The sequence below is a fragment of the Oreochromis niloticus genome, linkage group LG22 (assembly GCF_001858045.2).
Source record: "Oreochromis niloticus isolate F11D_XX linkage group LG22, O_niloticus_UMD_NMBU, whole genome shotgun sequence".
Lineage (NCBI taxonomy): Eukaryota > Metazoa > Chordata > Actinopteri > Cichliformes > Cichlidae > Oreochromis > Oreochromis niloticus.
In genome coordinates, this window is record NC_031985.2 from 8,904,836 (window position 1) to 8,929,166 (window position 24,331).

At 40.0% G+C, this 24,331-nt stretch overlaps 2 protein-coding genes across 7 annotated transcripts; both read right to left on the reverse strand.

The window, feature by feature from the left end:
• Positions 1 to 151: 151 nt before the first annotated feature.
• kifc1 (kinesin family member C1) lies at positions 152 to 8,120 on the reverse strand. 2 transcript variants are annotated; one of them, XM_005459079.4, is made up of 17 exons: positions 7,924 to 8,120; positions 6,819 to 6,915; positions 6,294 to 6,387; positions 5,976 to 6,029; positions 5,744 to 5,827; positions 5,225 to 5,417; positions 4,946 to 5,111; positions 4,659 to 4,826; positions 4,336 to 4,449; positions 4,057 to 4,143; positions 3,757 to 3,954; positions 3,199 to 3,363; positions 2,926 to 3,064; positions 2,527 to 2,666; positions 2,363 to 2,436; positions 2,132 to 2,207; positions 152 to 869 (listed from the first exon to the last, which is right to left on the reverse strand). In XM_005459079.4, exons 1-17 carry the CDS (start codon positions 8,103 to 8,105, stop codon positions 825 to 827), a joined length of 2,076 nt encoding a protein of 691 aa, XP_005459136.1. In that variant the 5' UTR covers positions 8,106 to 8,120; the 3' UTR covers positions 152 to 824. The 2 variants fall into 2 exon arrangements, with proteins under 2 accessions (XP_005459136.1, XP_025758256.1); XM_025902471.1 differs by lacking the exon at positions 7,924 to 8,120 and adding an exon at positions 7,599 to 7,622.
• An 898-nt stretch (positions 8,121 to 9,018) lies between these two features.
• znf384a (zinc finger protein 384 a) lies at positions 9,019 to 23,635 on the reverse strand. 5 transcript variants are annotated; one of them, XM_003454594.5, is made up of 11 exons: positions 23,471 to 23,634; positions 20,997 to 21,064; positions 19,858 to 20,185; positions 17,877 to 17,999; positions 17,406 to 17,563; positions 17,224 to 17,300; positions 16,866 to 17,090; positions 15,022 to 15,189; positions 14,054 to 14,132; positions 13,276 to 13,434; positions 9,019 to 12,499 (listed from the first exon to the last, which is right to left on the reverse strand). In XM_003454594.5, the coding sequence occupies exons 2-11, from the start codon at positions 21,057 to 21,059 to the stop codon at positions 12,095 to 12,097; spliced, it is 1,785 nt and encodes a 594-aa protein (XP_003454642.1). In that variant the 5' UTR covers positions 21,060 to 21,064; positions 23,471 to 23,634; the 3' UTR covers positions 9,019 to 12,094. The 5 variants fall into 5 exon arrangements, with proteins under 5 accessions (XP_003454642.1, XP_005459137.1, XP_025758258.1 ...); XM_005459080.4 differs by lacking the exon at positions 23,471 to 23,634 and adding an exon at positions 23,121 to 23,389; XM_025902473.1 differs by lacking the exon at positions 17,877 to 17,999 and having other exon boundaries at positions 23,471 to 23,635.
• Between the last annotated feature and the right edge of the window lie 696 nt (positions 23,636 to 24,331).

Here is a 24,331-nt window from a genome sequence, read left to right on the forward strand (position 1 = left end):
CAGTGATGGAAAAGTGTGGGAGATTTCCCCACACTCAGTGAAATGGCATCCAAGATGCCTTCATAATTTTAAGAAAGAAAAGAAAAGAAAACACTTTTAAAAAAAAAAAAAAAAAAAAAAAAAAAAACAGCAAAACAAAGCAGACACAAAAGCCTTTAAATTTGGTTTTATTTGTAGAGTAAATGTAATAGCGTACATGTTAAATAAACATTTAATTTCCATGAAACATACTAATGATATGGCGGACAAGGAAACAGGTAAAAGAAAACTAAAAATCAGTAAAAGTGATGTAGACTTGTAAAATAGCCAGTATACAGTATATACAAACATAATCTAACATTGGTGAAAACACTCAATGTTACCGTCGTTCATTTCCAACAGCAGGTAAACACAAGAGTTACACTAAACAAAACTCACTAATTTCTGAGTTTACCTCTCACTTCACACTAAAATAGCTGCTTTGAAAAGTCACTAAACACTGACGCCCTGCTTTCAAAGCACAAATATAAAATATAGTGAGGAACGGCCCACTGAAAACCTTAAATGTGTGAAATCTGCAGTTAAATCAATCTTTTTTTTTTCCTTTTTATTGAAATGCACAGCAACTCCTTCTGTGGCGAAGCTAGCATTACTACACACAAGTACAGATATATGGAAGGTTTCAAGCATTTTAGATTCAGACAAGTTGTTTGAAGTACTAATTAGAAGAAACTGAATTTTTACATGTGTAGATACTCTGTGAGCATGTCATGACAAACTCAGCGAGTGTGGAAACCTGAGATGAACCTAAAAAGTAGAAAACTCAGGACTTCGCTAATAATTTTCTACTTTTTGTTGGCTGTCGCTGTCCCGATGACGCAGTCGTTCACCTGTGGGAGAGAAAGCAAAACAAAATTGTCAAAAATGTTAAATTTACAGTGAAACTTCAAATCCTTGTACACTTAAGTTTACAGTATAAATACCACTTAATCCCTACCCTGTAAAGTGACATGTAACTCTCTAGAAATCACTCATTTCATCTGCTTTTGCCACCATTTTTCACATTAATTAGAAGAAAAAATAAACGACTCAAAGAAATTCCACAGCAGACGAGTTTCCCCAAAGCTGCAAAGCAAGTAATGCTTTGCAGGCCACTTCTGTGGGCTCTCAGGGATTTACGTGACTAGTCGACTAATTGTCACTAGTCTGTATCAGACTTTCTAGTTGTTCAATCTAATTGCTAAAATTTTAATTGATACCCAATGCTGATACATTGTGTTCTAAATGTTAGGCAGCCATTTGCCACCAGATGGCGCACTGTTGTTGAGAAACACCATAAATCTATTAATCTACCCTGATCTTCTTGTTAACACTGAGATCGCAGATACACACGGAGGAATGAGCTTTCTCTGACAGGTGGATGGCCTCTCCTTTAGGAGAGCAGTTAAGTCAATGGGGGAGGGGCTCAGAGTAGAGTCACTACTCCTTCACACCAAAAGGAGGCAGCTATGGCTGTCACCTCCTGGGCAAGGTGTTCCAGCTGGGCACGTCCTACCGGGAGGAGGCCCCAGCGTCCCAGGTCATGCTTGACAGTTTACATCTATCAGCTGTGGTCAGGAGTGGTCCTTCCTGCTGCCCCCACAACCTGACTAGAAAACAGCTGTATAATTTATGACTTTGTTACTAAATTTCTGTTTTTATTGAAGAGGTTGTCATGAATTTTCAGCAGCCTGAATTATTCTTAACGCACAGCACAACGCGCCACACTCAGTCGTAGTTTTAGATTCTCATCATATTTAAATAGTACATGAACATCTTTTGTAGTAACGCGTTTTCAATTATATTTAACAGAATGTGATAAATGGTTTAAGATACCTCTGGTACTAGTTTGACAGTTTCCATTAGGCGGTTCTGAAAATTAACTCAATATCTGAATGTTCCTTGGTTTTACATTAGTTGGTTAGTCTAATTATTCCCCCTTCGATTAGTCGACTAGTAAATAAGTTGCCAGGAACATCCCCACTCTTCAGACAAAACGTGGGTATGAATTACATACCGAGGTATTAAAATGGATATGAGTATGGCTTTGGTTTACCATAAACATCATTAATGTACTCTGTCCAATGAACACTGGAAACAAGACTGCACTGACCTTGCTGGCAAACCTCAATGAGTTCAGAGTTTCCCCAAAGCTGTCGGGCTCCGGAGCGATGTTAACAAACATCAAGCTGGAAATAAAAGCATCAAAAATTAGTGCCAAAGAGTAACAAACAGTCACAATCTGAAATGATGAGATCAAACTCTCAGTTAAATATTTATTGGGGATAAATTCCTTCAGTTTTATGTATCACCATATAAAGATTTGTGATGTCAACAAACTCACGTTTTGCTGTTTCCCCCCAAACATCCCTGCAGGAGGTAGGTGAGCTTCGAGTTCCTGTAGGGAACGTAACTCTCCTGAAACACAAAAGCCAAAAAATTATTAATACTGTAAACATAAAGAAAGCAGGTATGACATCTAAGACTACAGAAACTGCAGCTGCAGACCTTGTTGGCCAGAGCGGCGATAACGATGCCCAGGTTGGACAGCGAGCCGTTGATGGCGGTCATCTCTTTGAAACGGTCACCCTGAGACTGGCTCTTCACCATTCGCTCACTGCCAGCCAAGTCCACCAGGCACAGAGTGGCTACACACACACACACAACAGAGAAAAGCAGCTCTTATAGGAAGCAGTGATCTGGTTTTCCTTCCATTAAATGTAATCTTAATACTTTACAAAACACGATAATTCTTTTAGCGCTCAGGGGCTCAAACATTACTGTTGAGTCATCAGAGCAGATTTTGCACTGGTTACAGTAACAATAACTAACCAGACTCAATATTAGAGATCCAAAAAGAAGAAACCACATTCCTGATGCTGGTACTTCCAGTGGGATTATACTCACATTTGCACTTGACATCCCTGCCGGCATTGACTCCCTCAATATCCAGCTGGAAGACTGAGTGGGAGCGAGACGAGCGGTCATTCTGGGCTGTCTGGGCAGTGGAGCGATTCTGATTGGCCAAAGCAATCAGACCGAGAACCTGAGAGGACGAGGGAACGTTTTAAAACATATAGAGCATTGCAAATACGTAAAATTTTATCAAAGTTTGGTAGCAATTTGTCAGCAGATTTAAAATGAATTTTGTTCCGAGCTACAGATGTCTGTCTGCTGTACCTGATCCTCATTGATGACCCGCTCATAGGTGAGATTGGTGATTGTCACTTCGTTGCTGGCTGTCTTGCGGATCTCGTGCTCAGGTCTCTTGCTGGACTTGCCGGTGTACAGAAGGTCCCTCAGGGTCTCATTGTAGATTTCGACAAAGCTCGCTGTGAATGTGAACTGAAATAAAAACTAAAATGAGCACATTCCCTCATAAACGCACCGCGAGGGCACATAGCAGACAGCAGTGTGAAATCCCTCTGACGCTGAGGAGCAGAAGCAATTTAACACTAATGTGAAACTTTTGTGGCTAAAAGAAGAAAAGCACAACATTAACAGTGTGGATTAATCATAAAAGTTCCACTTATATCTGTACGCTCAAAATCATCTTTGGTGCTTAAGGAAATATGGTCGACTGTCTGGTTTAGATGAACAACCTGTAACACTTACTACTCAAGTCTTTCAGATAGTCTGCAGTTTAAAAGCTGCTGCTCTACCAGCGTGTAAAACTAAACCTGTATAATTACTACCACTGCACTTCTCTTTAGACATTCAAACATGAACCAAACCAACCTCCCAGCCTTGTTCTCCCAGTTTTCCTGCAGCTTTAAAGATCTGTTGCACAGCTCTGGGAATGACACCTCTGGTCTCGTCAAACTCGTCCCCCTCCATGGTGTACGTCTTTCCACTTCCAGTCTGACCGTAGGCAAAGCAGCAGACATTGTAGCCGTCCAGTGCTGACTGCACCAGCAGGGAGATCTCCTCAAAGACCTGAAGATAAAGACAAATTTAGGACTTTCCTCCACGCACAAGAGGGGACCACAAAATGAAAAACCGTTTATTCTTTGATATACTGTAAAATGTGATATTCACCTCCTGCTGAGAGGTCCGGGGACCAAACACACGGTCGAAGCTGAAGTTGTAATTCTTCTGAGTGTCTGCAGTTTTGCCCGTGTGAGACTGAAAAGCACAAAAACTCAGTTCAGTTGGTTGTTTGTGATTTGTTTACACAACTCCAAGCAGAAAGCTTGCTTCCTCTTTGTTAAGCACATCTACACTGACACTGAGTTACACATGTTAACTCACACAGAAATCAAATTCTCTACAGCTAATAGTTTCTTTAAACATGCATTAAGCGGTCCTCATTCTTACCTCCTCGGTTTTAGCCAGCGTTATCGCTTTATTGTCACTTGTGGCGAGTTGTATATGCTTGGGAAGGCCTCCACCTACCAGAGGACGCACTCTGCAGAACACTCTGATATTGCCCTGCAAGAGATACGTGAGACTGAAACTTAATGTTTTATTGGTTGCAGCAAAATCCAAAGGATGATTCGACAAATGTGACCAGCACACATAAAAAATTATCAAAGAACAGAGCAAATTTTCATATATTATTTATCAGAGTCAGTATTGGATTTGAAGAACAATTTGTGCACATGAAGAGGCACTTTTAATGGTAACAGAGGCAAACTTGCCTTGAGCTCTTGTATGGTGTTGTGGAGCCGTCTGCGCTCCATCTCTCCAGCGTAAATTTCATCCTTCTGCTGGGCCACAGTTTCTTTCAGAGACCGGACCTCCTCCTCGGAGTCTCTGAGGTTTGCCTGCACACGGGCCAGAGTCGACTCCTGCACAGAGAGCTTCATCTGGAGCAGAAAGAACAACAAATTATATTAAGGTTTGGCAGGTCGGCCCATCTGTACATTTATCTAGTGATAAAAAACAAGCACGACTATTCTCAGCTGCTGTTCAGTCAATCTTTTACCTTCAGAGTCTGCAGCTCCGTCTCTTGGCTGTCTCGGAGAGTCTCCATCACTTTGTATTTCCCCTCCAAGTTGGTGAGCTCCTTCTGAAGAAAGTTCTTATCACTCAAGACTTTCTCCAGCTCATCCTGGACTCCTGCCAACACCTGCAGCTTCCTCTCATACTCCCTAAAAATCCCAGAAGATAAAAGCAAAGTGAAGTTGTCAGTGATTAACATGACAATTTCAGGAGTAAAATTCCTAATTGAACTTTTATTTTCCAAATGAAATAGCCCTCATACCCGATCTGGCTCCTCTGTATCTGAAGCTCCTTCTCCACTTGCACCATTTTTCTTTGGCTCTGGGACACCGAGTCTTGGAGAACCTCATTTTCCTGATTCAGAGTCTTAACTTTCATCTGGTAGTTACGGACCTTATCCTCCATGTCGCTGACCTTGCCCTTCAGATCCCAAGGGTTTCGTTTTTGTGTTCCACCTGTACACAAAAGCAACGTTTTCAATTTGGTTTTTTCGGTCTGTTAAGAAAAACTATTCTACAGAAGCAACCTTTAAGCATCAAATGCATAAAGATGAACCAGTGACGGCTGAATTCCATTTAGGTGCTTCATGTTTATGGTCGTGCTTGTACAAACTCACTCAGAATTGTGGCTTATTTCAAATTTTTGGGACCATTATTTCACACTTTGAAACAACATTTTCAAATGCATTTAAAATTTATGGAGGGTTATTAACAAATTGAAGCCCCAAAATATTAACATTTGGTTGTCAGAAGAAAAGAATCAACCAGAAATAATTTCTCACCTGTTTTTGTGCCGGTGGACGCAACAGGTTGCTTCATGTTGCCACCCTTTGCTGCAGCTGAAGCTACAGACTGCTTAATGACACCTAAACAATAAATAGATGCATTAAATGATCACATGTTCATCTGGAACTAAGCTACGTACAAGATATGACACTGTCCATTAACACTGCTCCAGATGAAGGTTTGTGACCACAACGTCTGAAGTCCCGACACACACTTAGTGTTTCTTACCTCTAGACGGAGCCGCAGCTACAGTGGCAGCTCCTGCAGCTCTGAGTGGCCTAGCTGTGTTGGAGAGAGTGAAACAAAGAAGTACATATTTTTATCAAAATGATAAGAGGACAGAAGCACAACATACAATGTGAAAATGTATTTTACTCAATGATTTTTGAGATAAAGTTAATGCCGTTTTACTTTTTGACTGGTTTAGTGTGGGGACAGCCTCTTAATGAAGTGCTTTACTGAGATAAAGTAGTTCTCCAACATAAACCAGTTTAGTTTGGAGTAAATCAAAAAGATTTCAACACTCGGGATTGAGAAGTTACTTACAGAGAGGTGCTCGGGTTGCTGCAAGAGCAGGTCGCTTGGTACCAATGACTGTAGCCGCTGGTTTAACCGGATCTGCATCCTTACGGAGTCTCTTCTGCAAAACAAAGACACCATTAGCATACAGTGAGAACAAGTCTGACCCCGAAACCTGAGTCTTGCTCAGGTTTCAAGGTAAAACCTTTCCCCCCCCCCAAATGCACATTTGCCACACAAAAGCCATCACATGGGATAAATGTCCCAGAAGACACAGAAGAGCTTCCATGTTGAAGTACCACAACAAGAACTCCTTTATAACACAAACCCTGCAGCTGCTGTATTGCAACAATAAGAAGAAATTTAGTTTACTGTCTAAACCTTTTCAGGTAAAGTAACATGGCCAGCTGGGGTTTACTAGCCTTCTAAGATACCTGCATGTGCATGTGAGGATGGCTCACCTCCTGCAAAAATTAAACTCACAAATACTTAACAGTAATCTAAAAGTCAGGCAGTAGCAGTAAAAAGGTAAACAGAAGGGTTTACACAAACCTGTGCAGGTGCCAAGTCCTGGGCGTTCTCCGCGCTGCTGCACGCGAGTACCCTCTTACTTGACATTACTGGCAGGCGGGACATGCTCTGTTGTGGGCTAAGAGGTAAATTATTGTTAAAAACACATACAAAGAAAAAAAAACTTGTTTATTTCTTCATCATGAACAGCCACAGATTTTGTATATAAACCATTATTCTTAAATTGAGCCTTTAGTGGTTGACTACAGCTGTATGCAAGGCAGATCTGTATATAGTAATGGCAGAAATCTGCCTTTTCACACATTGTTTGGACACCAAAAATGTGTAAAACCCTGTCATGATATTTAAGTTGCACTTTTTCCCCTAATAATAAAACCCAAAGCAATTTAGTAGTAATGTAGTAATTTCTCGTGTTACCCGAGTTGCAGTTGTATTTACCATTAAGCACACCAAGAACAACAACAGTCACTTGCATATCATGTGTCACATTTATTTTGACAAGACAGTAACGACGTGGTAAAGCCAAGTTTTATTAAGTAGCTGTTAAAATAACGTTGGCGTCTCAGACGCGACTTGGGTGTACTAATAATCAATACAATGGAGACAAACTAGGGTGTTGCACGGTGATCCACACCTGCTTGGATATAACACTCATATAAAACTGCCTGCTAATAATGAAAATCAATCACACGAAAACGTGATATTTACGTTTACCGTGCAAATCCCACGATTTAGCGTTAACTCAGCTTAGATAAACTTTTAATAGACCCCGATAAGAGAGGTCCGACTTTAGTAACTTACCGAGTATGATGTGAGCCTAAACAAAGCCACTGTGTCCACAGTTTTTAGCACTTACATTAACCAAACTTAACCTGCGTAGTTATCGAGTTAATCCAAGATAGAAAATCTTACTGGGACACGCTAAATTTTAAATCAGCTTGGATTAAATTACCAAAAGACATTAAACCCGTTCTTATGATCGCTAACGTTGACGGCAGATACCCTTAATATGAAAAGGAACTGCTACATTAAATTACAAAACTTTACTCTTACGGTTTAAATCGAGCTCCGCAACACAAACTGCAGATTAAAACACATACTTCAATGTAATTTATGAAACAATTACCTTAATAACAATTTCTGTGTCCGCGGGATCTCCGTCCTCGACCGTTTAAATTTGAATTGAACTACCTTGGTGAGCGTCTTGCCGTGATTGGCCGAGATAGCCCAAACCCCGCCCCCATACGTGTGTATGCTTGTTTTGTCTTTCGGAGTTTTCTGCTTGGGCGGGATATACACTGTTTGCATACTTGTCTCCAGTGCTAAAGGCCAAATTCTAACTGACTTATGATCAAACGAAACCCATTTTATTGGTCATTTATACATTTTATTCACTCAGTTAAAAAAAAAGTCGTATAATTTTATTATATACGAATCGCTTTCTTTTTCAAATATATTGATTAAAAAATATATATAATTGTTGTAATCCATAATTTTTTTTAAGCTACATTGTTTAAAATAAACATCATACGGTGGCCTGGAGGTGCAAAAAAACGCGCATTGACTTATAATTCTTATCATTTCTATTCCAAAGCTTAAAATTCAGAAACGCCTGAAAGAAGTAGTGTAAAACATTAAATTACTGTCATGGTTTGGTATGGTGTTCTATGGTGACTGAAATATAATCTGTTCTTTTTAATTGTTTTGATAAATAATGTTTGTGACAGAAACCTTTGGATTGCTTCTGTTAAGACAACACACACACACACACACACACACACTCTAAAAATCCATGTGCCGTTTGTATATGCTTTCCTAGGAAAAGCATTGTTTTTCTACAAATGGAGCTAAAAGAAACACATCACATTGTAGGTCTTGGTGTAGACAGTCTTCTAAGCATGCGAATCCTTTTCATATGATTGCTAAGCCTTTTCTAATACCCTTTTCTCCATTTCATTGCAGCATAGTCCACTGCAATTTCCAAACCACATGGGGATGGTAGAATCACAGATTCCCTGAACTTGAATCAAAAATTCAAGTTCATTACTTTTGAGAAAAAACACCCCCTGATCTTTACCCTGGGTATCTAGGATGAAACAGACCACTTGGAGCTACATGCTGTAACAAAAGACCAGCCGAAAGTAACTTTCATTATAAATGTTCATTAATAATCTGTACTGTTGATTTTAATAAAATACCAATAAAAAATGAAGTGCTTTCATCATAAACAGGTTTTGAACTTTATTCTCCATAAGGGAAGAAACAGTCTGTTCAGATGAGCAAGAGGTGTAACTGTGCATACAGTATGCAAGAGTGTAGCATAAGAGGGCAGTTAACTGTATTATCAGGAGCATTGGTAATAACATTAACAAGAATATCGAGAATGGGTTATTTCTCATAAAAAGACACAATGAAATACAAGGAGGAGTATACATGGAGACAATCAGCCGTCTGTACGGGCATCCTGAACATTTCTGATTGGGTAGAGACGGCGTGTGCGGTGTCCCAGGTCACCAAGGTCACAGCTTCTCTTAATCATGCTTTAATTATTTGCAGATGTATCATGGATACATTAGTTTTAAATATCATATGGTTACAGTATTAACATGGTTCTCTGAGTAATTGAGACCAGTTTTTTTTTCCATAAGTTCAGGAATCAATCCCCAACAGTAAACTTAACACAACAACAACATCTGTACAGATGTGGAATTAGAGATATTTTAGCCAAACTGCACCTCTGGGAAGCCTCAGTGGTCCCTGTTTATAATGTATTAGGGATGCACCATTATTGGTAGATATTCACCATCAATGTCATTGGGATACTGATAAATATGAGATTTGTCTAATTATCTGTTGTGTTACAATTATGTGACTGAACAATTGTGAATGGGAATAATTTAGGAGACTTGAGAATGACATTTTAGCTCATTGATAATTAAGATATTTTCATTTCCTTAGTACAAAACAACTTGTTACTTTAAAAATCTGTATAAATTCATCCCCACTGTTGCCCCATTTTCCATTAGTCCAGGGAACAATATTCAAGTCCTGCCCTACAGTTAACCTATATAACACAAGCACTAATTTGGAATTAGAGATAGTTTTACGAAAGTGCTTCTCTTACATGCCCAAAAGTATTTTAAATGACTGTAATTAAAGTCCCTGCTAATTTTCTACTTGCAATGCACTGATATTGGTACCATATCTGCGCCGTTGACTGCCATTGGGATTAAGTTATGAGGACAGACTTTAGAAAAGTATTTATATGATTTAAAAGGCAGAGCTTTAGAGTTCACTGACATTGAAAGGGAACAAATAACAATAGATAGAAGAAGAAAAAATCTGCATTAGTACATCCCAATTTTTTGCCTAATAATCACACATGAGGTTTAGTTGACTCATTTCTGGTTACGTCCTAATTAAGATCAGTTTCACAGTGTGTAGATGGTGGCTGTGGTTGTGATAAAAGAAACAATTATTCTCCTGTCATCTCCTCACTTTGCTGAGCGTGACGGTCTCACAGCCCGTCAGCTTTAAAGTTGACCTGGGACACTGCCAGTGATTTGGTACATGTTAATTTGAGTTCCTTTAGTTTTCATAGATGCTTTACACAAGACATACTTCCCTTTTACAGATGAAAAAGTCTTTTCTATGTATTTTATGTACAGCATACTGCAATACCATAATGCCTCAGATTGATAATAATGTGGATAACATTTGCAATACAGTTATAATGAAAGTAGTAATAATATGTATGAAAAGTTCTTTTAAAAAAAAGAAGATTAATAACAGTACCTGTCAGCCATTTTCATCACACAATCATTATTTTCCCAACAACCATCCTGACAATAACAAACTGGGCTGCCTTAACTCATTGGAGGACAGTAAACCGTTGAATAGCAACAAAAAAAGAAGAAGAAAAGGGGACAAGACGTTCTGTTAGGACTTTTCTCTCTGTTCCATCACATTCATGCGCTCACTTTGCTTCCTGTTTGATCACACGTTTCTCTGTTGGTAGAAAAATACATACATATGATATATAAAAAAAAGGTAAAGGATGAAAAACATAGGCGTGAAGTAAGTTTCATCAAGTGCTTTCGTTATGACCCCTCCCACCCCCGTTTTTCTCTCTTTCTGTCGTGGTTCCTGCTGTGGACTCCTCACATTTAGTGCATTCTCCGACCGATCGCGCTTATTTAATACTTTGGGAAATGTTTCCTCGCTCCTTTGAGGGGAGGTGGGTGTAAATAAGGACATCATGATCTGTGAAATGTACACTTTTGAGATTCGGCTGCAGGCTTTAGCGAGACTTCCCAAACGCACGCTTCATTTTTCTTCCTGCTGCTCCTTCCTTTGTAGCTCCAATTCAGTGTTTCTGATGTAGTCTGCGACACCCGACTGTGCCTTTCAGATGCTGTTTAAATATTTTTGCATCGCTGCTTCAGATGCTCTTATGAATCTCTACAGTCTCCCATCATTCACTCCTTCTTTCTTTGTTTTGGCTTGAACTAATAAGTGATGAATGTTCAGATTAATGTGATCTGAATGTCTTCAACATTTACACTATTCTTTGGACCGTAACTGCCCAAAGAATAGTGAAACTCTTTTTTTCATTTTACAGATATTTTACACCTTTATCCTCCAAAGATCCCTCAGAGCAGCACTGCTGGTTTAGGATCAGTGAGTCAAATTTCTTCTACAAAGAGGGAAAGTTTCTGGTCCACAAATTTGTAGGTGATTAAAAGTGAAGTGAGACCTAAAACGCTTTGGAGATGCATGGATTTTAAAAGCCAAAACTGTTTAGCAGATATATATATATTTTTAGAAAAATTGACATAAAATGGAGGAATGTGGCTCCAGCCTGAACCCTTACGTCAGGTTCCTAGACCAGCATTTCTACTGAGAGATACATGGCAAGTGGGCTCAGGAATCAAGAAGCACACTGTAAAATATCTGTGTAAGTAATTTATGGTTGTACTCAGCATCAAAGCTTCTTAAGTGGGTGAATTCAAATTTACTTCTATCCATGATTGTATTGCATTACCCGACTAACCGCTTTTAAAAAATAATCTCACTGAAAGCTACAGAAGTCTTAACTGAATACACTAGTGTTTTTACACTTTCAAATTCAGTGATGTGTCAATAAAATAGAAGATCTGAATTATAGAAATTCACCCAATCAGCTATTTTTCCCCCCTGATTTTAAGAAGGCTCTAATACTGAATACAGTTAAATTACTTGTACATATGGACCATTTTTACTCGACTAATCCCTCGAGCAGAGCAGGAAGACGCAGCCTATGAGTTCATGTGCTCCACCTGTATGGCTGACGTGGAGACGGTTAGGCAGAGGTCTTTGTGGGTCACTGGCAGATCTGCCACAGTGACTGGTTTGTACTGGATCTCGCTGGCTGACACTGTCTTGTACTGGTGTAGATCAAATGGGCAGGGGACCACAGATTCTGTGGGTTGCTGTTGTGGCTGGTAGCTGCCTGGAGGTCCGGGGTTTGGGTTCTGGTTGTTGTTAGGGTTCGTCTGGTTTTGGAGCTGGCTCGCTCTGCCCGCACCTCTCCCTCGACCGCGGCCTCGGCCCCTGCCCCCTCCGCCTGGTGTCAGGCCCTGGGCCTGCTGAGCAGCTACTGTTGCTGCCACTGTTAATGGGTCGGGGTTGTGCTTCTTCATGTGTTTCATTAGATACGTCTCCTGGAGAACGGATGACAGAAGTAGAACACATGTCAGGAAAGAAAAACAGGAAGAATGTGTTTTGATTTTTTTTAATACAGCAGTTCACAGAGCAGACTATGTCATTACATTCTCTCAGAAAACTATTAATATAGCTTTGTGGTTGTATGGCATCACTAACCAGCCATTTAATATATATAGTGACTGATTTTTGAGTACCCGAGTTATGCTGCTGGGACGAAAAATGTTGCAAAACATCTGGATGTGAAAGTGAAGCTAATTTTTTTTAGCTTTTGGGTAAATAATTTTATCCACATCAGACATTTGTGCCATTTGAAGACTAAATGAACATTTGTGTTCAATCTGAAGAAATATCCTTCACGCACTCCTGAAATATCTATGAACAACCCAAAGACACAATGCCTGTGTCCACTGATGATGTATGTGCATAATTACATAATTACTAGATACATTAACAGTACCAGCTGCTATACAGCATCTGGCTTAAATGGCACAAACAATGTTTTTGCCAGAGAGGCATGATCCGTGCTTTGCAGTAATAATCATTATATTATTCTATTCTAAGACCTGAGATCAGACCAAAAGGCTCATTAGAGCTCTACGTATAATGCATGTCAGACAGACTTATGGATTGTAAGCAATAGTGTATTAACAGTAAAGCATCTGCAAACCAGCAGTACAATTCCTGCCAACTCTCTCCTGTTACGTCTTCTCTGTTGCAGTACAACCAAATCTACACTTTCAGTAAATTGCATGTCAGATATCAGAAGTCTTACCGAGGTATAGGATCGGTTGCAGAGGCCACAGGAGAACAGCTTGGCGTGTTTCACGGTGTGTGTGGACAGGTGAACCTCTAGGCTGGCAGCATCTGTGTAACCACGGTTACAGTTGTGGCACTTGTACGGCTTGTCTTTGTTATGCTGCCGACGGTGAGACTGTCATGGAAAAATAAATAAATAAAAGAGGCATGTAAAACCTAGGAACATGTAACTTGATCATGATTATAATAGAAAAGGTAAGAAAACCACTCTTTTCAGACTAGAGCCCAGCTGATATATCAGGTAATATTAGCTATTTGCCAAAATATCAGCATCAGGATTAACGGCTGTTAAATGAAAATTAAAAAGGAGACATTAGTAATTCGTGACTTGTGACAATAAAACATGATTGTTTTTAAACTGCACTGTCCCATTATCTCAGGAAAGCCTGATAATTAACTACACATAACAAATGTTACGGAGACCTGTTTGTGCTTTATGTGTCTGGAAAAAAAAATATTGGCCGACATGTTGAATTTTTAAATCTCTTTTTAATCATTAACAATGAAAAATGATCCAAAATAAAATTTCAATGAAAAAAAAAAAAGGTGAGCATCAACATATCTACTACTTCATCACACTTGGTTGTATATTTTGTCTACAAAACCCAACCTGTGGAACCTGCACCTCAGTATGAGAACCACTGGCTTGCAAGTAAATATCATTTAGTAGCACTAGAGCCTTAGTAAAGTAATGATCATGTCAGTGGCAAAGAGAAAACCTGTGGATTCAGTACCTGGAGGTTGGACAACTGAGTGAAAGCTTTTTCACAGCCAGGATGATTACACTTGTACGGCCGGTCACCGGTGTGAATCCTGGGAAATCACAGTCAAAACAAAACAAAGTTGATGTCAAATTTGACGTACTGACAAAGTTAAGGATACTTCTAGATCAGCTCAGCCCCTTGCTGCCTCATGTTGCAGTTTCTTAAACTTCTACTTTCACTTCCTCGAGAAGGAAACGGCTTTGGTAAACTTGAACAGTGTGACCTTTGGTTGCTATTCGTGCACTTTAAAATCACATCCTCTGTTTTAATACATTTTATCATGAAGTGTCTTGATGCATGCTCAATCATCCAGGTAAGAAAATCCCAAGAAGTTGATTCTGTTTATGTGGACGTAGCGTTTTCAGTGAGAGAAACGTTTCGTCACTAATAAAAGCAATGAAACGTTTTTCCTTTTTGGGATTTAATGATGAAGCAATAAGCTATGAAATAAAGTTTTATAACAGAGTAACTAGGCTGCTAAAACATGCCAGTGATCACACATCAACCACATTCTTCTGTCCTTTCAGGTGGTAGTGCCTAGCTATGTAACAGCCTTTCGCCTTCCATTAGGTTGAGCTAATCTGTGGTTTGATTGTTTCTAACATCTGCTGAAAACTATTTTTATGGGTCACTCACCCTTAACTTTTGAATCTGGTTTACTCCTCAGTGTATGTTTGTAGTAAAACATAAATATGGATTATTCTGAACTTGAGGCATGCCGAGCTACTCTAGTAGCATCTAAGAGTCAAAATATGGAAGTGGGCAGAACAGATCCACCTTATAAAAGAAAAAAGTACATGTCAGATTTGAAAGATACTATAAACACACAATAACTCAAAGAGAAGGACACAAGCACAGTGACATAACTCTCCATGCACCTGCTCCCATACATGCACGCATTCAAAACCCGCCCGGCCCAGCCCAGCCCGGCCCAGTACCGTGTGTGCTGCTGTAGGTGACTGAGCTGCCTGAATGTTTTCTGGCAGTAGGAGCAGGTGTAGGGCTTGGCCCCGGTGTGGATGCGGATGTGCTGGGACAGGTAGCTGGAGTTGGCAAACGACTTGGAGCAGTGGGGACACTTGTGGGGCTTGGCCTCAGTGTGGTTTCTAACACGGGAAACCGGGATTGGAGGGTTAAGGGGGTGGGAGGGAGAGAGAAACAGAGAGAGAGAGAAACAGCGAGAGATTTTTAAGCTACAGCATGACCAAACTTCATAATGAACCGAAGACCAAATCATGCATTTAAGTTAAAAGGATCTGTGATCGATCAAGTATTGATCACAGATTACTAAGTTTGACAGTGTGCTCTTTGTGCTGTGTCTGAGTTGTGAAAACACAGAACGAAACATACAGCAAGCACAGTCACGCTTTTCTCTTTCTCTCTCTCTCTCTCTCTCGCAGTCTCTCTCTCCTTTTGGTGTGCACTACTTTGAGTGAAGTGTGAGTGTAGTGTATCTATGAATGTCTGAGTCTGCTGCAGTCAAACCAAAATGTAAATTCAAGATGAGTGCCAGGCCAGCGGAGCACATCTTCCTCTTTAAAATTAATGGCCTGAAACCCACAGAGAAAACCCAGTGCATGGAAATGAGGGAAATGAAAGCATGAAGGTGAATGACAAGGTCAACATAAAATTAGCACATTTATCAGAAAGGTGACAGCCTGGATGGGAAATAGATTTATCACTCATATTGTCACAATTAATGAAATGTAGTAAAAGTAAAACAAATTTTAGTGTCCGATTAGGACCTTTACCACAGTAAAAAGGGGTGTAAAACATGCAGGTTAAAAACTGTATATCAGGATGTATTATTTAGGGACAGCACGCACAGTTAGTGTGCAAAGTGTACTTAGACTTGTAATTATGTAATTGTGCATTCTTAAAACATGTTTTAGAGTTTTTATCTTGATGAGAATGAAAAGGAAATGTTTTAATAAAGACACTTGAATAACAGAGAAATCTAGAGAAGATGCTGAAGCAAAACAAAAACGGGATGTATATTTTGGTGAAACCTGAGTGACAGACAGGTGTGCTGGTGAGAAAAGGCATTTAAATATAACTCAATCATCCTGTCTCACTTACTGCTGGAATATCGAGTATCTGAATCTCTGCATATATAAGGAAACAAATGACATCAATCTGACTAAAGCCTGGCTGATAACCCAGTGCAGACACGGACAAATGGAGACCTGGCGCCTGGGTGCATCTGAACTTGTTTGTTTCTCTTGTGTGAATCACTAGTAAATTACTTGCCAGGAACAAAGAATACTTTGACTGAATGCTGGGAGAATTAAGGAATTTCAGTAGTAGTATGCCATGTGATTGGCTGATTAAATATTCGTGTTAACAAGTGGTTGAACAGGTATATCTAATATAGGAATATGGATATGTTGCCCACATACCTGATGAAGCTCAGGTAGCCATTGTAACTTAATAAATATTGCAGCCGTAAGTGAGACTGTGTAGGAGTTCTATTTAATTACCTTTAGATATTGACTCAAGAAACTGACTTCCCATCCTGACAGTGGGTCCCAGTTTTTAGAAAAGAATGAATGGTCAAAGACAAATACTTAAAAATAACAGGTTTAGCGGCATGAAATAATTTAAGTTTGGTGCACTTTCAAAGATGATACTTTGACTGTGCAAAAAGAGCTTTACACTGTCAGCACTCCCCAAAACAACCCAGACAAGCTCCCAAGCTCACCACTCCTTCTTCCCTTTATCTATCACCACACAGAGGTTCACATGCACACATTTTAACACACGCACACACTCAGGCCAGTACCGTGTGTGCTGCTGTAGGTGACTGAGCTGCCTGAAAGTTTTCTGGCAGTAAGTGCAGGTGTAGGGCTTGGCCCCGCTGTGGATACGAATGTGCTGGGACAGGTAGCTGGAGTTGGCAAACGACTTGGAGCAGTGGGGGCACTTGTGGGGCTTGGCCTCGGTGTGGGACTTGGCGTGGATCTGCATGTCTGACTTGCTGAAGAACGTCACTGCGCACATCCGACACCTTGGCAGGCAAGGAATGAGAGAAGAAGAAGAAGAGAAGAAGAAAACAGTTACGGTAAACAAAGCACAGAATAAAACTGCAAGTATCTAAAACAGCATTAATGTTTTCCCCAACTTAACGCACTTTATCCTACCTGTAAGATTTGGGTCCGTCTTTGTTAGTGTGATCATCCTCATCATTTGACAGATCATATGGGTCGCCAGCGTGGTGCTACAATACAATAATAAAAAAAATAACTGGTTGTGAAGGTAAAATGCCTCATAGTTGGTTTTATAAAAGGAAACAAGGAAAAAAGAAAGAACATAAGAAATTCACCTGTCCACCAGCAGCAAGGTGTGCCAGTATTAATGCATCACTTCCTGGAGGGAGGACCCCACCCACTCCGGCCACCCTACTCATCACCTGTTTGCTTTTTCTGCCTCGTTTTGATGGTGCCGGCATGACAACAGCAGGAGCAATGTCCTCCTTCTTATCTAAAATGAGAGAAAATTGAGAAAGAAAGAAGGGAAAGGAAACAGGGAGTGTTGAGTGAAAACAGGGACAGCATCTGTTTGGGGTTTGGAAGAGTTTGGAAAAATCATGATGCACAGCTCAACACCAAACCTTACATAAGACAGATACACAGATGTGATTGTGTATGGATGTCACAGTGCAATTGCAAGAATACATTTGGGTGGGAACAGGAATCAAGTGTCTAAAATAAAATGCTAAAAAAGGAGCCCTGAGCCTCATCATTTTTTTACGTTGAAATTATTGAAATGATGGTGACCTGCACCTGTGTATTACCTGAATTTGAGGGGTGCACTGCAGACACTATCATGGTGGTGGCAGTGGGGTGTCCAGCTACAAAAGACTGCGTGGAGGCGGTGGGGACCAGTGTGCCCTGTGGGGTGGTGATCACTAACCCCGCTAAGAGGAAAAGAAAAACTGTGATCTGGCCGTCCAGATCTCACTCTGTTAGGTTTTTATTCTAACTAACAGTTAATGGATAATGCAATGATAAAAGAACTTTAGTTTTCAACCTGGCAACTTGAAAGCCACACAATATCTTATAAAGGAAAAGGCCAAAGCACTAACACAAGACTTGCTAAGGTTTATTTTTAAACAAGCTGTGCATAAAAAGGGGGTAAAACTGCTAATAGTAACACTAAGTACTACTACTACTAACACCTGAATGGAAACTGAAAAAAAAAACCTATTGAGATTAGTAGCCACTGTAGATTAATATGTACAGTGTCATTCACTCCCTATGCACATATCTTGTGACACCAACAAATATGGGGAGTGTTCAAAAAGTTCTGGGAAGAGTTCTATAAACACCAAAGACCTTACCTGGTTTAAATTTGGCTGAACTCCCATTTGAGATCATCTTTTATGGGATCTGCAGACAGCTTCCAACATGGCTGCTATTTTTGTATTGCTCTCATTCTGATTATTTACACTGTATGCTCTGTGTATAACCCCAGGAACTCAAACTGTGTCAGAAAACAAACATCAGTTTCAAGCTGATCAAGGTACATGCTTGGTGATGTCACCTGGGTCCACAGTTCCAAGTATGTCTGGTGAGGAGTGAGACCAGGAGCAAGCCTGGTGTGTTTTTAAACATACACACGGTTGGACACCATGATATCATTCTCCAGGCTAACTCTGAGAGACATGATGAGTGTCTCCACTGTGATGTGTCTGGCACATTTTTTAAGCATTTCAGAAACAACACATTTAGTATGCCTGCTGGGCTTTATTTTGAAAACTGACTAACTTTCAACTCTGTTCCTTTGTCTCTTACTTCCTGCCCTTCTCATATGCTCTGTGCTGCTACATGTTGCTTCCATTAAAAAAAAGAAAGAAAAAAAGAAGTGTTCCCTTTTTCTAGAGCAACTTCTGATGGAATTGCTACCATTGTCTTGAGTTGGTGTGAGAAGCAGCCGTGCCTGCTGTACTCCCAGGATGAGTCTGTTAATGTGAAGTTCCAAAATGACACTCTGAGGAGTCTGATGAAAAACATACAGTGGAAACAACCTGATCTGTGGTGCGTGTCAGTGTGTCATCATGTGCTGTTTGATGGGGACAGCTTTTAGCCCAATATTAGGAATTTGGAGAACACCTGCATCCCAAACTTTTTTCAAATGACTGAGCATACTGTAGCAGATTTTTGATGGCAAGCTTCACCTGGCGACATTTACACTGGATCTCACTGCCATTTCCTTTTTAAAGGAGGTGCACACACTGTTGTAGTTAGCTTTAGCTTCATGTTTCTGACATTAGGATAGTATGATCTCATCTCAAATGTTTCCCTTCAAAAACCATGGAGTTAGTAGCTTGTTCTTCTTCTATTTTTTTTTTATTCGTCACTCATAGACACCATGCAGGTGCATTCATGAACTTATTGTAGAATTACATTAAAATACTACCAGTTACTGTCAAAAAGTAGGGAAAATATATATTTTAAAATTTAAAACATTTGCATGAGCTATTCCTATATATTTTTAATAAAATGGTCTCTTAAAAAATCTGTAACAACAAACCACAAATGCAAACGGACATAACAGGGATTCCACCGAGATCAAATGAACATCCAGAGGTGCACAAGAAGATGATCTTGAACGGGAGACTGGCCAAATTTAAATCAGGCAAGTTTTTTTTTATTAGACCTTTACGCAGAGTTTTTCTTTCACACATTGCATAATAAGAAAAAAAGACAAACCGGAAAATCATCTAAGAGATGCCACGACTCAGGTTGGCGAAAACATCAGAGCTGCTCACTCACCTGCAGTCATGATACCCGTGGAGGGAACAGGCACAACGGTGACGTTCTGGGAGGTGTGCGACTGGTGCAGGTGTGCCCCCACTGCACTCAGGGGTCCGCTATTGCTGTTTCCACCACCACCCCCTCCTGCATTACCTCCGCCTCCTTCCTGTTTAGGGACCACACGTACCCCAGCCGCTCCATCCACTGAGCTGGGGATGGCGAGTACAGCCGTGGGGTAGTGGGGGGAGGAAGTGGAAGACGCAGAAGAGTGAGGAAAGGAGGGCGCACTGGCCTTCTCTGGACCTAGTTGCTCCTTCGCCTTGTTCAGGAACATGGCGTTCTCAATCTACACAGAAGTGGGGAGTGGAGAGAGGAAAGAAGGAAGGGTGTAGGAATTAGGGGGCAAAGGAGTGTGATACAGTAAGGGTGAAATGTTTCATGACGGTGGAAGGAAAAGCATAAGAAAGCAAGGAAGAAAGGGAAGGAGAAAGGAGACTTGCCAGAGATGAAGAAGGCAGGTTGAAAGAGGAAATAGGATGAGGGTGTTTGGAAGAAGTTGAAAGAGAAATAAAAATACAAAAGACAGGAAGAAAGAGAAAGATGTGAAGTAGAGTCATGATATGTTTATGTGGGGAAAAAAACAGGACGACCCAGAGATGACACAAGCAGAGTGGCGATAAACGTAGTGTGTATCATGAAAGGAAAATGGAGAACAAATGAGACGGAAAATGAGAGGTTAATGACAGTAACAACAGAAGGAATTAAAGAAGAATAAAGGAGGAAGGAATGGGAAGAAGGGGAAGATTGGGGAGAGTGAAGGGTAGGAGTTAATGGGTTAGATAAGAGCAGACAGAGGAAGAGGAGGAAACAATGGAAGAGGAGAGAAAACGAAGGCATGGTGAGATGCAAAAAAGCAAATGAAAAAAGGAACAGAAGATTGAAAAGATGAGAGAGGAGAGGGACAGGAGTGATCATGTGAACCCATCAATAAGTCAAATAACTTCATCAACGTTGCCAGCATTATTTAGTGGTGTTAAAAACAACATGTTCAGGTTGTGATATAATCTTTAAAGTGCTTCTGGGTATTTTCTTCCAACAGCACAGACCACTATACCATGTGTAATTCAAGACAATTCCAACAATAAGGTTGTCTCTACCTGTCCTTGTACAGTGGGGACGGGAGACCAAAAGTATGATGAGTTGAAATGGGAATCGTCCATTATTTCTGTAATTAAAAAGCAACACACTTAGAAAACACCTGTCCTGCTCCTCCTTTTTTCTTTTCTTTTCTTTTAAATGAGACCATGCATGGCTGCATTTCAGTCATCTTAGACCGGTTCCTTTCTTTCTCCTCCGCACACTGACACACCGAACACGTCAGTTTCAGGATCAGCATGCAGCACTAAGACTAAATTTAGTCCACTAAATCGAGCCACTTTTCTACACAGCTAACCTTTGTTTTTAGGGATACCAATCAAAATGTCTGTGACAAATCTGAGCAGTTTAAGCTTATGCTGTTGTGGCTATTTCTTTAAATAATTAAGATTTGTACAGAGGAGGATGTGAAAGGAATCAGGCAAAGATGGTCAATCCCAGGAGGGATGGATATCAAAAACCTCTGTCTAGACCAGTGGTTCCAAATGCTGTGTCAAAGCATACTGATGTGCCCTCTCAGATTTTTTCTATTATTCCACATCAAATACTCTCAGTTTTACAAGAAAAGAACTGACAGGCAAGAGGATAACATTTAAGCGGAGATAAAACTGATCTCTTTACCGTGTGGGATAAGTCAAACAAACTACCTAAAGAAACAAAAACTGTTATTAGAAATTACTCAAAAAACTGTCTGGAATTTGATGCAAGGAGATAAAAAATGCTAAAACTGTACCTGCGAACTAAAAATTCCCTTTCTGAAGAAACGCTGCCTCCTGTTAAAGAGCTTGGGATCTCAACCATATGCAATGGGAACATTTGTTTGAATGTATGGAAGTACCTGATAAGGCTATGGATCGCTGTTACATGCTTGCTGCAAAGCAACATGCTCATGCTCAAAAGCACCATTGTCACTGACCTCCTTCCAGATAACCAAAAGCCCTGTTTTCTGCAAACATACATACAGGTGTGTCTTGAATTTGTCTTGGTTTTTACTTTTCTTTGGCCACATAAAGTTTGAGAACCACTGGTCTAGAGGGCAGCAGAAGCAAGAATTAAGAAAACACTAATGATAATCAGTTTTTGAGAATTTAATAATTGTCTGTAACACAGCCCATGCACTTGTTTACTACTCCCTTACACAGCATGAACAAATTGCACAATCTTAGAGTGCGTGTTTTATCAGCAGCATGTCAGTGAGGCTAGTTTTGCAACAAAATTGGATGCGGGTGCACCATTAGGTGAAAGTAACACCCTTTCCAAGAGTGCACACAGCTTCTTGACTGTTGAAAAAAACAAAAAACAAAAACACTGTCCATCTCATGAGTAATCAACCTGTAATCTTCCATTTCCTGATTATGTCCCACTAACAGAGGCAAAAAAGGAAGTTTCATTGTTCTATGCTGGCATGCATTTGCACTTTATTTTAGCTTTCTGCAACACTTTGAGACTGTGAATGCCATGCATAGTTATCCTGCTCACATATCATTAAAAGCATGCAAGTAATTACATGTTAGTAAAGCCCAACTGCCGTTTAATAATTTATAACAACTGATATTTGGTAAGCCCTGCAGAGGAGAGGCCCATAAAAAAATCACAATAACAATTGAGGTAACGTCATATTTCATGCAAAACATTTGCAATGCATAACTCATGAAATGTTTTGCATTGTTTTTCATGAGCCTCCTCTCCCCTCTGCAACTGCAAGGTCTATAAATAAATGAAAAGAAATGCTTTCAAGGCAATTTAATAATTTTCCCTCATTCTGCAGCAAAGCATCAGATGCAAGGGGTCGTTATTAGTGCAGTACAAAGTCAATGTTTCAGTGCTCTGAGAGACATGTTTCTTTCCCCCCCCCTTTTTTTGGACGAGGGGGTGCAAGCTGCCTCCAAAAACTGTGGCATGGCTAGCGCCGAGCTAACGTTAGCTGTGCTTTATGAATTATTGCAAAAACAAATTTGTCACAAATCGTTTAAAGGAGGGTGCTTTTTTTGCAACTGAGTCTGGACAGATGTGTTAAACTGCACCCAACCGGCTGCCAAGAGCGTAATAACATATCTGGGTTATGCACAAACATGGCTAACGTTAGCTGAAAAACGCAACAAGACGAGAGGAGCTAGCTAACTTGCCTCCATTAATTTTCTCCTTTTGTTCGCTGGCTTGCTCTAGCTACAAGGAGGCCTGTATATTCAATATGCTTAACTAGCCCGCCGCTTAGTAAACACAAACATCCGTGCTCTCCCTACGCCTCCATTCCTCACTCCCTGCTCATCTCGCTGAGAGAAAATAAAAAAAGAGAAAAAAAAAGTCTCGAATAAAAAAAAAAAAAACGAAGACAGGAAAAAAAAACGTCGACGCCGTTGCCTCTGTAGGAGACGCAGCTTCATGCAGACTTCCGGCGGTTGGGACGACGGTGCTCTCAGACACACTGAAAAAAACACTTAATTAACAACCGACTAATAAGTCCTGTGTTAATTACCGGTGAACTCGACTCCCCTTCAACCCCCCCGGAGCTTCCTCGGGTCGGGACAGTTGGAAAACTTTGTCCAAATCCGCCCCTCAAACCCCTCAGATATGCCTTTTTTTTCTTCGATTTTTTTTCCTTTTTTTCCCTCCAGCTCTTCTCCGAGGAGTCAAGGCGGGCTGAGTTAAACAGCTTCCGGCCACACTCTTCAAAATAAAATCAGAGCGCGCTTCTTTTAAAGTATATTTCTTTGTGTATTGTGTTTGATTAAAAGCGTAATAATCGATGTTAACACAATTAACTAAAACTAAACTAAAAGTAGGTGTAAAATATGATATTTAATACACCGAAGTAAATGATTATTAATTCTTTTTTGTAATTTTAAAAATACTAATTGAAACAATATTGTGTAATCACAAAACCAGCTAAAAATTATATTTACAATTTTATCAAAAACAGCCTATTGAGGTTTTGGTGCTACATGACTTAGAGTCAATTCTCTTCAAAAATAGCTGTTTTGTATAAGAATATTTATTCAGATAATTATCCTATGTATTTTTTCATAATATTAATTTTAATAATAGAGCACAAATAATGCTAAAACTAATGAAAACTAAGTTAAAACCAAATTTACAATTTAAGTACAATTTAAATCTAACCGAAATCCACTCTGGAAACTCAATGAAACTTAAGTGACCTGAAAACAAATTCCATATAATTTTTTTAACAAAGCGAAAAATGGGCCCTGGTAGGAAAATCTTCTCTACACAAGTCAAATAATATAAAACAAATAAACAAACGAATATTTGTGCAATAACTAACAGCCATTTACCCATATGTTCGCTCCTCTGAGAGTTTTGAATTATACTTCCTGTA

Coding starts and splice junctions, on each gene's coding strand:
- kifc1 (XM_005459079.4), bottom strand. CDS start 8,105: ATGCAAACAGTGTATATCCCGCCCAAGCAGAAAACTCCGAAAGACAAA. Junction 5,418..5,743: donor GTCCACCGGCACAAAAACAG/GTGAGAAATTAT, acceptor TTTTGTGTACAG/GTGGAACACAAAAACGAAAC. Junction 4,827..4,945: donor CGGAGCTGCAGACTCTGAAG/GTAAAAGATTGA, acceptor TTTCTGCTCCAG/ATGAAGCTCTCTGTGCAGGA.
- znf384a (XM_003454594.5), bottom strand. CDS start 21,059: ATGGACGATTCCCATTTCAACTCATCATACTTTTGGTCTCCCGTCCCC. Junction 15,190..16,865: donor CACCTACAGCAGCACACACG/GTACTGGCCTGA, acceptor TTCCCGTGTTAG/AAACCACACTGAGGCCAAGC. Junction 14,133..15,021: donor CACCTACAGCAGCACACACG/GTACTGGGCCGG, acceptor GTGATTTCCCAG/GATTCACACCGGTGACCGGC.